This window comes from Neovison vison, chromosome 5 (assembly GCF_020171115.1).
Source record: "Neovison vison isolate M4711 chromosome 5, ASM_NN_V1, whole genome shotgun sequence".
Classification (NCBI taxonomy): domain Eukaryota; kingdom Metazoa; phylum Chordata; class Mammalia; order Carnivora; family Mustelidae; genus Neogale; species Neogale vison.
Window position 1 is genome coordinate 86,609,270 of NC_058095.1, and position 16,999 is coordinate 86,626,268.

A 16,999-nucleotide genomic window follows, 5' to 3' on the forward strand; every position below is an offset into this window, starting at 1 on the left:
CACTTCCATAGTGTTGCGTATTCACATGGTTGTGAACAGATCAGATCTCCAGAACTTTTTCATCTTCCAAAACAGAAACCTTATACTAATTTTCCCTCCTTCCTACCCCCTTCCTTGGCAGCCACCTTCCTACTTTTTGTTTCTGTGATTTTAACTACTTGAGATATGTTAAGTGGGATCATACAGCATTCGTCCTTTTGTGACCGGCTTATTTGTTAGCATCATGTCCTCGGGGTTCATCTGTGTAGCGTGTTGTTGGAATTTCCTTCCTTTTAAAGGCGGAATAATAGTCCACTGTACGTACACACTGTTTTCTAGATCCATTCATCTGTGGATGTGCCTGGGTTGTTCCCGGCTCTTGGCCATTGTGAGTACTACTGCAGGGAACATGGCTGTCCAAGATCTCTCTGAGATCCTGCTTTCGATTCTTTAGGATGTATACCCAGAAGTGGGACTGTTGGATTACATGGTAAAGGTATTTTAACTTTGTAAGGAACTTCCAAACTGTTTTCTACCGGCCGCCCCACTATACATGCTCACCAACAATGCATAGGGTTCTGATTTCCCCACATCCTCACCAAATGTATTTCTTTTGTTGAACACATAGGCGTGCGTGGAAAAGCCTTTTTTTTTTTTTTTTTTTTTTTGGGAAAAGCCATTTTTGAAAACAATCTTAGAAACACGGAGCAAAGATTGTTCTGGGTTAAAATCATTTTTAAAATCCCCCAAAGCCCTATATATACAATAAAATGAAAGCAGATACAGTGTGTTCTCTTTCCATAGAACTTATTTTTTTTTTAAGATTTTATTTATTTATTTGACAGAGAGAGATCACAAGTAGGCAGACAGAGAGAGAGAGAGGGAAGCAGACTCCCTGCTGAGCAGAGAGCCCAATGCGGGACTCGATCCCAGGACTCTGAGATCATGACCTGAGCCGAAGGCAGAGGTTTAACCCCCTGAGCCACCCAGGTGCCCCTCCACAGAACTTCTTAAAGCTGCACTCAAGCCCAGCGAGACAACCTCTACTATCTAAAAGCTCTGTACACTGATTTTTAGCACATACCTCTGGCTCAGACCAATTATGAAACAACACACCTTTTTCCATAGAGTAAATATACAGAAATACTCTAAATCTGTATACAATGAATTTTTAAGGTGCTTGTTGAATTGTCACCACATCCTTCTGGAAAGGCAGTTGTTCCCTCGCACCCCCCCCCCACCAGGGCGCTGCTCTTGGGCTACTTTCTTCCTGTGGCACCCCCTACCTCTGTCCCTTCTACAGTCATACCTTCAGATTCAGCTCTGAATTCTCCTTCCCCCCCTAGATCCCTGCTCACTTCCTGAATGAACTGGTCGCCTCCCCAGGCCACAGCTGCCATCCGAGGATGACTCCCCAGGCCAGTCGCAGTCTGACCTGATGCGGCTTTAGGAACAACTGGAGAGAGCCACACATCCCATAGAGATCAGACTATTTTTAAGTCAGCAGGACCACTGCAAACACAATTAGACATAATACAACCAGAGATGATGTTTTTTTTTTAAAAGGCCAACAATAAACAGCTTCCACATTCCAAAGGGAAACATTCCTCAGGGAAGCAACAGACATTCTTCTGTCTGGACTTATATTTTGCATTGGTGAAGGGATGAAATCTGCCCACAGACTCCAAAGGTGAATTTTTATGACAGGAAATATCAAACATCACCAACAATGGAAAGTCTTATTTTATAACATGTGCCAAAGGATAAAGACTTCCCATAGGAGTCTGATTTATGCACACAGAAAACAGGCCCACGTCCGGGTGGGATTTTTTTTCAGGACACACAACACGTCTCTTTCCCGTTTGGCTTATTTCTGCATGTTGAAGGGCTTTTGAGCAGAGTGATGGAACTTCAAAAGCACCGGCCTGGGAGTCTAGAGACCTCGGTGTGGGTCCAAGCGAGGCCATGCAGAAAGAGACCCTGCGCTCACAGAGTCTTCGCTTTCTCATGTGCAACCAAGAAAAATGGTGCCTCTCTCACATGTCTCACGCCTCTGTGGGCAGGGTTGGTAACAGGATGCATGTGGAAGTGTTTTGTTAAATAAAAGGAAGGTAACGGGGCACCTGGGTGGCTCAGTCGTTAAGCATCTGCCTTCAGTTCAGGTCGTAATATCCGTAATATCGAGCTCCCTGCTCAGTGGGGAGCCTGCTTCTCCCTCTCCTGCTCCCCTGTGCTTGCGTTCCCTCTCTTGGTCATAAATAAATAAAGTCTTAAAAAAAAAAAAAGAAAGAAAGAAAAGTAAGGTAAGAACAAACACAGTGGGCTCCCCAGTCAGCCACCTGACATGAAGGTCACCCGGATGTCAGTTGTTGTCACGACGCGCCTCACCCCAGCACCGACTACCTACCAAGCAGCCCTCTTCCCGCGGCTGGGGCAGCTCCTCTGAGGGGACTTCCCCTCAAAAACCTGGCTGATTGCAGGGGAATTCCTACACTTAGAATAATCTGTTCAAAACACACATTTTAAAAAACCTCCTGCTGGTCACTCAGACTTCCTCAGGTTTGAGATAAGCCCATCTTGCTTCCCATCTTAAGAAAGGAAATAGCAAACACAGCGGAGAGAGGCAGTCCAGCAGCTTGGGCTCGGGACCCTCAGCAGCTCGCACAGAGCCACTACTTTAGGCGCCGAAACCCTGACCACCCAGAGCCACTCTCAAGCCACGGAGAAGCACGCAAAGGGGACAAACCCAGTTCCAGGGGGCTGACTTCCGTGTCAAAACTCGGGACACTACTTCCTCTTCAGTGGTTCCCACGCATCCAGCGCCAATGGCACCCAATCGCTTGGGGAATGTCCAGAATCAAGATTCCCGCCTTATGCTGGACCACGGAACCAAGTGCTCAAAGACAGTGGGGAGTTTGCTGAGAATCCATTTTCAAAAGCACCCCAAGGGATTCTGATGCCTGGCTAACTGTGGGAACCATGGGACTTTAAGGCCAAACTTACTTAAGCCACCTGCACGGATCTGTTCTAGGATGGATGGGTTCTGTTGCCTGTCCATGCAGCAAGTCACAATTTGGAGAGCAACATACCCTGATCTCATTGGTGAAAACCTCTGCTCTTGCTACTTTGTACCACTGAATGTTCCTTATATCAACAAAAAGAGCAGAATCCCTCTGTCCATGCTAATCTCTCCACATGGAGCAACATTCTCATCCAAAGAGCAGATCAAATTCTGCTTCATCGACTTTGAGGCAGCTTGGCTCCCACTTTTGGTGATGGGTTCCAGGACTTTCTGGTTCTTCTCCCTGTTATTCCCTGGCCCCCTGCAGCAACAATCTCGGTCTCTGATGTTCTAGAAGCATGGTAGGGCTTAAAACACTCATCAAATTTATATTGTTGTATTTTAGCTGTTTACAATATTCTGGCTAGCTGTTCACGTACCTATCTCTTTATATCTGTCCGCACCCCTCTCCCAGGGAAAAGAACTTCCTTAGTGAAAGAAACATGCTTACTAGTCACTTGATTGGGTGAAAGGCTTGAATGAACAACTTTCGTATCTGGAATTTAAAATGTTACCATCACGTAAGTCACTATTATGTCTAATCTAGACTTACAAACCATTTCCCAGAAATAGTACTTTTGAGCCTTTTAAATATAGGAACAATAGGATCAAAAATGGTCCTAGATATGGACATGCCAATCTTCACTGATAACCTTTTATAATGTTTATGGATCTTTTGAAAATAATTCTCCCAGGATACAGCTTTCTATCCGGATTCAACTTAGGGCCACTGCAGACTTCTGCTGCCCAGAGTGGTTGGTGATGGGAGTAAGTTACATCACAACTGAGCTTCATTTACACAAAACGTTTTGTTTCTACAAATGGTTTAATGAATTTTGTTTTAAATTACCTATGAATCATCTTCCCTCTTCTCAATTTAAGGCCAAAAACTTGCCCTTGAGTTGGGTCATATATATACTCTGTATCATTAAGAAAAGAGTCTGCTTGAGCTCTTCTGTCAAATGGGTATTCAGAGCCCTCAGATATCAGGATTTGGTATCCCCCAAACAATACCCCTGAGATCTCCCCTCTACTCTCTCCTGGAAGCACAGCGGCTGGAGAGACCTCGGCTTCCTCCTGCTCTGGAAGCTTGCCCTCCGTCCTGTGTCCAATTCAGACATGGGATTCAGACTCTGGGTTTCTTAGTGTCCTGCCACGAACCCTCAGGTTTTACCTTTGGCTTGTCCCTTGGCATCCTCTTAACAAGCTGCTGCTCTTCCTTGGGTTTCTGGTTCTGACCCTGACCCTGACCCTGACCCTGTCTCCCACGCGGACACATGTGGGTTTATCCAGGGCTCCTCCTCCTCACTTGGTTACACCCTCGACGGCTCTCTGGGCTGGATATCACCACCCCTCGCTGCACAAATCCTGAGCAGGAAACCTATCTGGTTTCACCAAATCCCCGGAATGAACTCTTAGTGTGTACCAGGCACTACGCTAAACACTTAATATAAATCATCCCAGTCAAGCCTTGTAAGCATCTTGGAATTATTACTGTCTGTTTATAGAAGAGGAAATTGTGACTCAAAGAGGTTAAGTAACTGCTCCTAAGTGGTGGGGCTGGAATTCAAACACAGGTCTGTCTGGCTCCAAAACAAGCCTGCTACACACCTGCCTCAGTTCTGCCCTCTACTTAGCTCACAGGGACAGGACCACAGTCTGATGGGGCCATCCTCCCCTTGCCTGTCCCTGGCTGGAGCTTCCTCCAGACAGAAGGGCCATCAGGCTGTGCCTCAGGGTCCCCCAGCCCCTCCCCTGCTCCCCGCGCAATCAGGGTGCTCAAATAAAATAGAACCCACAATTTAGCAAACTCATTACTTTATCTTATGATGGCATATCATTTAAAGTTGACTAAATACTGTGTTTGCTGTCACTTCCATTATACACACACACACACACACACACACATTGAGTATAGCAGTATATGAAAAAGTCATTGGAACACAATGAACCAGAAAACATTCAGAGCCGGAAAAGAGAAGATTCCTACAGAACTAGCCTTCCCAGTTAAAGAGAGTTCCTTCCTTTCCTTTCCAGCCAGACTCATCAAAGGAGCAGAGCCACCTGTGGGGGCAGGGCAGGAGCAGGGGAGCCCTCCTGGAACACAGGAGGGGAGGCGAGTGCAAAGCCTTGCACAGAAGATTCTGCCATGCTGAGTCTCTTTGGCTACGTCAAGAGCATTCCACTCACAGCCAGAGGCTGGGTCAGGCCTTCCCTCGGCCTTTGCAGAGTGTGGGAAGAAAGACTGGGAATCGTGCCCAGGAGTGGAGGAATGCTGAGGAGCAGCAGCAGGACAGTGGGGGGCTCCCAGCACTGCCCGCCCAGCCGCCTCTGCTCTCCCACGCGCTGGCGTGGCTGGCTCGGCTGTAATAAACACTCAGATCCACCCAATGGTGCTCAGGAGGAGTGGGGCACCCAGCACCCCTCTGGTCTCCATCCCAGCCTCATCTGGTCTGCAACAACAACAGGCTCATGGTACCCAGTTACTGAAGTGGACCCTCACAGCCACCCGGGAGGCAGGTCTGTGCTCTGAAGGCATTTATCAGTGAGCAACTTTTTAGTGAAACAGGAGTACACGCTGCTCTTGTTTTCTCAATCTGCCAGACACAGAAGCCATAACCACATCCCCGTCTGCTCTCGGCCAGCACAGAACACCAACTAAGACAAGAAAGAAGCACAAACTCTAACCGTACTGTACTGCCCCAGTGAGGCCCAAGGCAGCCTTCAAGCTGTCAGCTGTAATTCTCATTCATTTCAGTTTGAGTTACTGGCTTGGATTGAAAGCAAAAAACAGAGACAAGACTGTTAAAAAGCATCCTATTGTATCCACATTGTAGCAGATGGCTAAGATTCTTCCTGTGAAGTACTTGTTTTCTTACTCTTTTTAAAGAATACATGCATCACAATCTATATAACTTCCTGGGGGGGAGCATCACATTTCCTTCACATTTAAATAGGAACTATCTTAGTGGACACCACTCACAGAAAAACTGAAAAATAAGGGGGAGGACAGTGCAGCAACCAAATACGGGACAATACCACTTTTGAAAACAGTAAACAGTGTTTTTCAGAAACCAATTGAGAGCCTTCCATACCCCAGATTAGCAAGGAACATTTTTATATATAGCCCAACAATAAACTCTTGTATACAAGAATTTCATGTAACAGAAGTCAACACCAGCACAGTAAAAACCAGATCCATAACTCACACAGGATGCTTACTTCTTATTTTCTATTTCACACTAACAGCTATACCATAATCAAAGTCAATTTCCTTGATTTACTACATCCACAACTAAAAGTACCCTCAGAACGCTGCACTAGGATGAATGAGCTTTCACAGACACACTTAAACTGGCAAGCAGCAGCAAAGAGAAAGCACCAGAACTTGGAAGGAAACGGAGTAGAATTAGCAATATTGCCACAATATAGTAATTCATTCTGTGCACACGTACCCATGTGAAGGCTTTCCAGACTCCAGAATCTTGCTATCTCCCCTCTGGCTACCATCCTTCTCTTTGAAAAACAGCCACGTTCAGAGCAGGACTGGGGTGTGACTGAGCATCACGGAGAATCACACAGGCTCTCTCAGCTACGGAAACTGCAGAAATCGCTTATTCACTGCTTTGACGCTGTGTGCACTCCCGGCCAGAGCGTGCTTAGAGGCTGACAACTCGCTCACTGCTCAGAGCCGCTGGGGTTAGCGGCTCCAGACGTCCCAGGGATGTCAGAGAGGAAATTCTAAACTCAAGCAAAGCCTCCTGGTTACCAAACCCAAACACACTCACAAGCGTATCAGGTGTGGTCAAGAGCCTTCGACAAAAGTGGGAGAAATGCGTTTGCTGCTTTTAATTACAATCCCAAAGGCTGAGTTAGACTTTTAGAGAGCTTTTAAAAAGGTATTTATTTCACGGGGGGAAAAGCAGAGAGGTCGCTGAGTTCAAACATGGAGTTAGGATTTCATGACAAAAATCTGAGTTATGTTAATTGTAAATTTATGAAATCACCTTAAAGGAAGGATTTTGTTCAAATAAATATATATGTGTATATATATTACTTTCACTCTACTATGTGGAAGTAATATGTCTATCTTACATTATATGAAGTGTGTATCGCCTATAATGAAAAGAATTGCTGTTTTTTAAAGTTTCTCTCTAGACGACATACAGGTTATTTATTTCCCCCATACTCTTCACTATTTTCCAAGTTATGTCAATGAGCAAGTCTTTCTTTTACATTGTGAAACAATGATCTTTAACAAACTACACTTCCTTCAATTTCTTCATGAAAGGAAGACGTTACTTTTTGACTTTATGAGCAAGACATAACATATGCAAAGTAGCGATCACCTGGTGATCCCTTAATAAACAGTGGTTGAAACAGTAACAGTACCAGTTAGCAAATGCGAGTTTTACACTGGTGGGACCCAGTGAACCTGGGTACAATATCTGCTCTACCAAACTTCTTAGGAAAAGTTTCTAAGTCTCTAGGGAATCTCGGTTTCTGGTCTGCAGAATGGGTATGACTGGGGCACCAACAACCTTGTGAGGGTTATTGAGAACATACGAAAAAGTATTTAGAACAATACTGGCACTTCGTTAGAGATTAATAAACATCACCAATCATGCTGCCTCAACTTCAAAAGACCCAAGGTCAGTAAAACAGTGCTGGTTCTCATAAAACTCACATCATGTACTTATTAGGCAAAACTGCCTAATCAATTATATTGCCCATGCTGACTATGTGCTATATTGTAGACTGTTCTTAAGTATTTGTAGCTATTTCTACTGACTTCCTGTATCCCACCCTTCAATCCAGCTGAAGAGTTTTCTGGAGAACTCATAGCTTTAATAACCCACAACAAAGGTGAAATGGAGTGGACACACACACACACAATCACACTCACAACACTACATCAGCTTCAAATTTTGCCTTTGCAAGTGTTTTTTTTTTTTTTAATGATTTAAGAAAGTCAAAGTTTTTAAATGGTTAGTAAAATAGCTCATTGAAAAGGGGCCTATCTCTTCTTTTAAAAGGTGGGACTAAACTAAATTATGGACTCAAAAGCTTCCTTGAAATTGTTTTTCAGAACCGTCTCTCTCCATAAGGTAAAGTTTCCTATATGCCACAGGACATACTAGTTGCACAGTACGGTCCATGCAAAAAGTCTACCTCATGAAACGTGCAAGTATACATTAGTAGCCACAGGGTCCCATAAACCCAAATGACCTCTGTGCAACACTGTTTACCATAGAATTTCCCAACTTTATTGGGTCGCAGAACTCTTTTATTCTAGTAACACATATTACTACCCACAAAGAAAGTGTGTTAGGGCCTTGGTACTCTGGGTGTGGTCCACGGACACACAGCACTGGCATAACCCGGCAGCTGATTAGAAGTGAAGACTCTGGGTCCCCACCCACATTATGTGGAATCAGAACGTGCATTTTAACAAGGTCAGAGGCATTCAAATAGACATTTGGGTTTGGGAAGTATTAATCTAGGCAATTCAAGAAACTCATTCCTCTGAGGCAATATCGTGATGGCTAGTGGGCCTTTTAAAAATCAATTCAGGGGGCACTTGGGTGGCTCAGCTGGTTAAGCCACTGCCTTTGGCTCAGGTCATGGTCCGAGAGTCCTGGGATCGAGTCCCACATGGGGCTTCTTCTGCTCTGCAGGGAGCCTGCTTCTCTTTCTCCCTTAGCCTTTCCCCCGCCTTGTGCTCTCTCTCTCTCTCTGTCAAAATAAATAAAATCTTTTTTTAAAAAATAAAAAAAAAATCAATTCAGAAACTAATGAAGACCATGGAATGTGAATGGATAGATACGGTTTTAGTTAGAAGAAAGAGGTGAAATCCTAAACACTGAGAGAAAGAGCAGTGAGAAGTTGGAATTAATTCTGATGGGTATCCATTCTAAGTTTAAATTCCAGCAGGAGGCAAATAAAATCCAGAGTGTTTTCATTTTCTTAAATTTGAGGTTCGTCTGTTTCCTTTGTTGGTTGGATAAAATTGCAAGTTGTCAAAAAGAAAAAGATCTCTTTGCCACATTTCCTTGGTATTGTCCTAAGAGTTTGTTTGCTCACTTTTGCCTTTCACCGGCAGCTGGTACACAGGATAGCTCTTACATCCCAAGGACTTTTCCAAATCCAGAGATAGGGTCAAGGCACTACACTGAGATCCCTGGGAGTTTAGGATCTTAAATGAAAGGCATTTACTAAGTAAACCTACTTTACTGCACACCCAAAATGAAACAAAGATAAAAAGAAGGAAAAAGGTAAACAAAGACTGTGTTTAAATGAGGCATCTTATCAAAGGATACTGATGATACTGACTCAACAACACTTCTAAGATATTTTTGGAAGAAGTAATACTGAGGTTTGACTTACAGCTTAATTTTTTTCATTTTTTTTTTTAATGATTAAAGCCTATATTTACAAGATCAATAAGACTACTACAACAAAGACCTTAAGCATAGTTGAAAAAAGTCTTAAACTCCACCCCCGCCCCAACACACACATTAATCTATTCTCCTTGGATAAGACACCACTACATTACATGGTCAGGACTGGGAATTACAAACATTGATTACTGGCAACCCTGAAAGAATTAAGTAAGGGATCAGTCCCTCAGGGGAGGAGAGAAATTCAAATTATATCCTAATATCAAATATTTAGAAATCAGTGAAAATAAAGTAAAAGTTGAAAACACATGGAATGTTATGAGATTTTTCTTATACAGATATAGAAATTAAAGTGATTTTTCAGCAAAGTGGACCTAAGACCTATATGGAAAGGAAATGCCATAAAACAACTGGGGTAAGTTAGCAGTGATACCTCAGACTCAAACCAGTGGTCATGTCTACTTCTCCAGGACTGTTTCTTGAGATCGACTAGGTGGTCATTAAGGTTCCATTTAGCTCTGAATTTGAGATCTTCTTATTTTAAATACAATATGGTATAGATTTTCTTATATGACCACCTTCTGCTTTGTGTAGAAAGAATACCAGCACTGGTTTTCTGCTCAAAGTTTCCCAGCTGCTGCAACTTCTTCACCAAAGCAGCAACCTTTTCTGCATGGTGGAAAGGTGTCGTTAGCCTAGGAATATTCTAGCAACTCTATGTCCCCACAAGGTTTAGATACGGCCCCAGTACCAAGACAGGCACAAGACAGGAGAAGGCCCAGAGGATAGAGCAACACTATTCTTCAGTACAATATTGTCAGCTTTAGAAAATGGGCTCAAGGTTGAGTACATGAACAGAGAAATCCCTACATCTGGCTGGACTGAGCTACAGTACAAAGTCCCATTTGAGCAACGACTAACCAGAATCAAGAGTAAGAGAGAAAGAGAGAGCTCACACAGTAGGAGGGACAGTCTCCCTGTTGATGTGGGACTCAATCCCAAGACCCTGGAATTATGACCTGAGCCAAAGGCAGATGCTTCACCGACTAACCCACCCAGGCGCCCCCGCAGCATGTGTTCTGTTGTACACTCTCTCGCTCTTCTCTATTACTGATATGGGGCCGCAGTTCCTAAAGCTGGAATGGGGGATTCTTTAACAGGAACTAATTTGCTACATTTGCTATCAGTTATTCAAACCAATGCTCCCTTGTCCACTAGCACAAACAACTAAGTATCCAGAGCATTCCCTTTATTCTGAATGATTAAAAACAAGCCATATTATATATCTATACACCAGTTATGCTCTTTTCCAGGGAAATATAAGAAAATATAACCGATTTCTGAAACTTGTATACATTATGTCTTCATTCTACATAATACGTAACGTAACATTTTCTAGAACATACTGATCTAGCTGTAGACACTATTTCAATATGCTGCCTGCTCATGTATGGATGGCTAAGGCAGGCTCAATCAGGCCTTCCTGAAACATGCCTCAGCAGCCAGGCTCCTCACCACAGAAGGGGAGGACCCTGTCACACAGAACACACAGGAAATGGAGCCCAAGTTATAAGAAGCTGCTGGGTGAGAACCACCCAGTGCAAACTTAAAGACACAGAGGATGTAAACGTGCCTCTCTTTGTGTCTTCAAAGCTACTCCTTTTCAACCTGTGGTAACGCAGACTTGAACATACAAGAGGATGGAAAATTTTCTCAGTGGCAAATAAACCCTCCCGTTTGCCCTGACTCCATGCCCCAACCTCTCCAAAAAAGACACTCCTCCCGACTACTGTTTATCATAATGTTTAGACTTTAGAAACAAATAAAAATTGCCCTTTAAAAGAAAAGGTAAGGTCTTCATTTTACGACCTTGTTTCTCCCACCTTCTGTAAACACCATGTGTTTGTTCTTTTCCCATCCTTCCGGGCCTAGTACGTATTTCATATCTGTTCTGTATTTATGTATTTGTCTTTACATCCTTAAGACTGAGCAGGTTTCAAACATAACAAGAGCAAAATAGGTATTGGATGAATTTCCCTTTCTTCTTTTAATTTAAGGAAATTATTAAGGCATGGTCTTAAAAGCCAAACACACAGGTACACTTCTGTGCACATAAAAATAATCATTCTGTGTTTTGTTCCACCTTCCACCTGGAAGACAGACGGTGGAATGGAAGCAGTCTGGGATTCCAAGTCAGCCTGATCTGGTCTCAATGCCAGCTACACTACTTATAACTGAAATCTTGCCTAACTGAGTGAGGAAAAAGGTCTGAGTAGTTTTAAGCCTGGTCGAATTCATCTCGGAGAACAACAAGCACTGTGTGGTTGTTTGCTACATGTTTAGATCTCTTGGCTCTCCTTCAGGGACTTGTAATAATCTCTCCTTTACTATTAAAATTCAGTTTCTGAAACTTGCATTGGACACAGGATATTTGAATGACTTTTAGCTATTTTTAATCTAGAAGGATTGAAGAAATCCAAGTTTTAGAACTGAGCATGTCTGAACCATTAAAATGATAACAATTTCAACAGTTTGCTGGAAGAAGGTAGAAAACTTTTTTTTTAAGAGAGACTAAAACATTATATTCCTTTTAAAAAAAAAAAAATCCCAATTATAGGCAATGATTAAGGCATGAAATACCAGCGTAGATAAAACTCCTAATGGAGCTAACAGCATCTCTGAAACTTGCAGGCACTACGGTTCAAGGCACTGATGTCCGATGTCCATGTTTGTAATACTTGTTCTTGTATACGGAATAATTTCTAAATTCCTCTGACTGTGGAATCCGCACTGTCTCACAACATGGTCAGGACTGATTTTAACATGCTCAGTGTTAGCAGGCAGGAAAACATTCTTCCTGCAAGTACGTGCCTAAAGACAAGTGAACTGAGTCATCCTGTTTCACAAATAAATACAAGCACTGCCCAGTATCCCCTTGGTAATAAAGTATAAAAGCGGGACAGGGAAGGGAGAGGAGAACTAGACCAGACTCATGACATCCACACGGGGCAACCAAAACTCGCTGTCACCAATCCTTCAACCTGCTTTCCCAAGAACTGTTACCATCACTGTCAGTAGGTGCTAAGTAAGCAAGATCTGATTTTGTATTTTCTCTGATTCATTACTGAAAGAAAACTTTTGAAAAGCAGCCGCAGAAAGAGATAATCCAAACAATAAGAGATCAGACAAAAAGGTTTTACAGTTACTTCAAGGCATCACATATGCCTTAATACTGGCTATTGTGTTTCTTTTTCTCTTTTGCTTTAACAAAAAAACTTGGTGGAGTCTCTAAAGTGATACTTTGGAACATCCTTAGACAATGCCTAAAATCTTGGGTCAAGATACTCAACATAAAAATATTATTTCTCTTAAAATGTATTTTAAATTTGCTTAACCTACATTTGGATAATAATTAAACAGAATACTGTTCCATAAAGACTCCTAGTTCTCTAGCACTTTACTCATTCGATTAAGTGACTTGTCTAAGGTTAAACTGCTGGTTAGCACAGTTAAGTACTATAAAGCCAAAATATTTTTTAATAAGGTAACAAGACAAAAGTTTTTTAATTAGCCCTAACATTTAAAGGAAATGAGAAAAAAAATTGATAAAAAATTGATAAAACACTTCTGTGCTAAAACTCAAGGTCCTGACTTCCCCCATCGCCTGGCAGCTGCCCTCCCACTGCATTCTGGCTCTGCCCTCCCAGTGAACTCAAGCTGCCTTTGCCAATCAAGGTCAACACTGTCCTTCCTGCCACAAATCCAATGTGTATCTTTCAGAGTGCCCAACTTCACTCTGGATACATCTAACATTGCCTGCTAACCACTCTGTCCCTGAAAACGAGCCTCCTCTGACATCTAGGACTCCACTCACCAGTCTGGCCGTTCCTTTCCTATCTTCTGTGTGGATTTTGTTACCATTTACCGGTCCCCAAATGTTGCTGATCCTCTTCTAATCTTTCACATACACCCTGGATGATAACACTGCTTCCAACAGCTTTAAGAACAACCATTCATTTGCTGAGGACTTTCAAGTCTTTACTTCTCTCCGGGGTCTTCCTCCTCAATATCAGACTATTATGATAAAGGGCATGGTACGAACATCTTCACTGAGTTGTTGCACCTGTGCCTCCAATTCAACATGCCTGAAACAGAAAGGAGCCCCCCACTCATGTGCTATTCTCTCACGCTCTCCAACACCCAGGCACCTGCGTTTCAGCACCCGAAACATCCAATTGGCCTGATCTCCAAATTTTCATTTCTCCAGGACTATGGCCATGTGGTCTCTTTCTCTCTCTCTCTCTTTTAAGATTACTTATTTTGAGAGCAAGAGAAAGATCATGAGTATACAGGTGGGGAGGGACAGAGGGAGAGAGAGTCTTGAGCCTTAAGCACACAGCCCCACCCAACACAAGGCTTGATCTCAGGACCCTGAAATCATGACCTGTGCCCAAACCAAGAATCAGAGGCTTAACCGACCCCACCACTCAGGCACCTCAACTATGGTCTTGTTCTTAGATCAGGGCTCTGTTTACTTGACTTAGCAACGACTCTTCCTGTCTGCAGGAAGGGCACAGTCTAGCCAGCCATGTCTCTAAAATGCAAATCTGAGCACCCTGCTCCACTTAAAACTCTAATACGGCTCCTCATTGCCCCCAGGCTAGTCTAATCCCCTCTCCTGGAAGTGTGGAATGGGCAGGCTCCTTACCTCTGATCTCTAGTCTAGACTTAATCTCTCAACACTCCAATCCTTCCCTCACCTCCTCCTGCTACAGCCAGGAAACCCACTGAAGGGGTCCTCCCACTGGTGCAGTTGGACTGCCTGAAAACCCCAAGTCAAAAATATCATACCTGCATTTATGCCATAAATGTCTTAACTTACAACATATAAAAGTGCAATGGGTTCATCTTTGTTATCACAAAGGAGCAGAGGTCTTCATGTATGATCATCCGACTGGAATTCTGCATTCTTTCTTGCCTAGGTCACACGAGAATGTGTCAACTGTGATTTCCAGCTCTGGTTTCTTTCAAGTACAGTAATAACCAGAGACACTTGTGAAGTATTCTGAGTAAACATTCCTGGATCAACCGATCTTTCTTTCTTTTTTCCTTTCTTTCTTTCTTTTGTTTTGTTTTGTTTTCTTTTTTCTTTTTTACAGCTATCAGTTCTCGTCTAATCGGACAGAAAATAATTTTTGGCAATTCACCTTTATTGAATCTCTACAAAGTACTCAGCTTAGTTTTCACAGAGCTGCGTCTCTACAGTCTTACATTTCATTTGTTTGTATATCTAAGTAAGATCTCTAATTATAATAACTGATACAGCTGCCATAAATGGGTTTGCAGGCATGCCCTTGACTCCTGGTAGGATACAACTCAAGCAGGGCCGAATGAGTAGCCTACTAAGGCAAGGCCTCAGCACGCTGCAGGCTCCTATCAGCACGCGCAGGACACCTTGAATCTGAGAGGCCTGCAGATGGGGAGAAATATGCTCTCCTTTCTCTGGCTTCCAACCTTTGTATATGCTATTCCCTCTGCCTGGAACACACCTTTCCCTCACAACAAACCTAATCTAACTTCTATTCACCCTTCACGTTGTCACCGGAGAGACTTCCTTAGCCCAGCAAACTCCCAGAAGCCTGTGCCTATCAATTTTGTCTTTTAGAAACTAGCTAACTAATTGCTGGAACAGGAAAAGAAACGTTTGGAGGATGACCTTCCCCTGACCCCAAGCAGGACTACCTCTGAGCAGACGAAAGTGCCCCAGAGTTACATCAGCTTCTTTATGTTAAAATCCCTGCTCTGGGAGGGGCATAAGCTTCATTAGCACAACATACAATATATGTATGGGCATGTTTTCTGAGTGGGCATGTTTTCTGAGTGCGCATGTGCAACTTTAGGTCTGTCCATTACAGGCAAGGATGAGGTCTCCCTTTGCATATTCATTCCAAACCCCAAGAGAAGGAGCCTGCTTACCTGTGTGGGGAAGCATGGCTTTGGAAGTGATCCTGTATTCTCTTTATTTACTATAAATAAAGATGACCTTGTAATGCCACTCTACTTATTGTAGTTGGTCTGTTTCTCACCAAGGAGAAGACTCATGCTGGTTCAGTAACCAACCCTCAACTTGGATGTCATTTTCTCCAGGAAGTCTTGGGACTCCCTAGAGATCTGATCTGCATGCTCTCCCTCCACCCTGAGCTCCTTTATCCTTGCAACGGCTTTTTTTTTTTTTTTTTTTTTAAGATTTCATTTATTTATTTGACAGAGAGAGAGGTCACAAGTAGGCAGACAGAGATAGAGAGGGGAAGCAGGCTCCCTGCCGAGCAGAGAGCCTGATGCGGGCCTTGATCCCAGGACCCTGAGATCACTACCTGAACTGAAGGCAGAGGCCTAACCCACTGAGCCACCCAGGCGCCCACCTTGCAATGGCTTTAAAGTCCCTATACCACCCTGGAGGTTTGTGAGAATGGCCTCTGGGTTCCTCACGACCACCCACCCTCTAGCACAGTGTCTCACTCATAACAGGGCAGAGATTCTGAGATATACAACATCACATAGATTTATTAAGTGGGTCAAAACAAATGAGGTATCTTCCAAACCAAAAGCACCTTGGGCCTTTCCTGAAATATCAGTTTTTGATTATGTCCTAATGACATCTTCTATCACTTGCCAATAATAATGGTGGTGTCAACTGTATAAGGCTGAATAAACTTGTTTTACAACCAATACCAACTCCTCAATGGGGAAAAGTAGGTAAGTACACCTAAGGAAATCTTTCCCATTTCTGAGCAAATATTTCAGTACAAAATCAAATTAAAGATACAGAAGTTGAAGACATGGAGACAATGTCACCCCTGAGCAGTAATCCCCAACTGTACTTCAAAACCACCAGGCTGTCAAGGCAGTCGTCCATGCCTTAGTACACTTCTTTCCTTTAGACAAACCAACCTTAAATCTGTGTAGGAAACATAGCACAGTCATGAGCAAGCAAGGCCTGGGAGCCGTCCTGGGGGTGGCCGTTGCGGGGTGGGATGTGTGGGCGGGATGCGGGGGCAGCGCCTGCGTGCACGGCCAGGCCACGTGGGCGGGGGGGAGGGCGCCTCTCCAGCCCCCGGAGTCCCGGGATGGGTCCACCCCGGTGCAGGCGCGGCTGCATGCTAACCTCAGCTTCAGAAAAGCCCCCACTCGGCTCCCCCAAGAGGCAACCACACCCCATCCTTTCTGTTTGAGCCTTTCACATGATCAGCGATTCAGCAAGGAGAACTTCCGGTGTTGCCACGGGGTTCACCCCACTAGATCGCCTACTGGGCACCCCAAGCCTCCTGGGGCTACTCGTGGAGGAAAAGCACCCACCTCTGCGAGGAGAAAGCACAGAGGGGGCTGAACCCAGCCTTAAGGCCCTGGGCAGAAGCCTGTGCCTATGAGCAGTTAGCAGATGTTTGACCACACTGGGATGGCCAGTGGGGTCCACCCCAAAAGACAGTAACTAAGCTTGTAATGCGCTAACTAGGACATGCTCTCCTTTCCATCTCGGGCCTGACAAGGTCTCCATGAG

At 43.8% G+C, this 16,999-nt stretch overlaps 1 protein-coding gene across 6 annotated transcripts in view; it reads right to left on the bottom strand.

Annotated features, from left to right (window-relative positions):
• SPATA13 (spermatogenesis associated 13) overlaps positions 1 to 16,999 on the bottom strand; it is a 149,886-nt gene that overhangs the window by 26,477 nt on the left and 106,410 nt on the right. Inside the window, exon 1 of one of the 6 annotated variants that reach the window (XM_044249426.1) lies at positions 6,496 to 6,718. The exons of the other annotated variants lie outside the window; for them this stretch is intronic. Coding sequence (XP_044105361.1) covers positions 6,496 to 6,550 — 55 coding nt within the window. The 5' untranslated portion in view covers positions 6,551 to 6,718. Of the gene's footprint in view, positions 1 to 6,495; positions 6,719 to 16,999 lie in introns of those variants that run through there. 6 annotated transcript variants of the gene reach the window in all.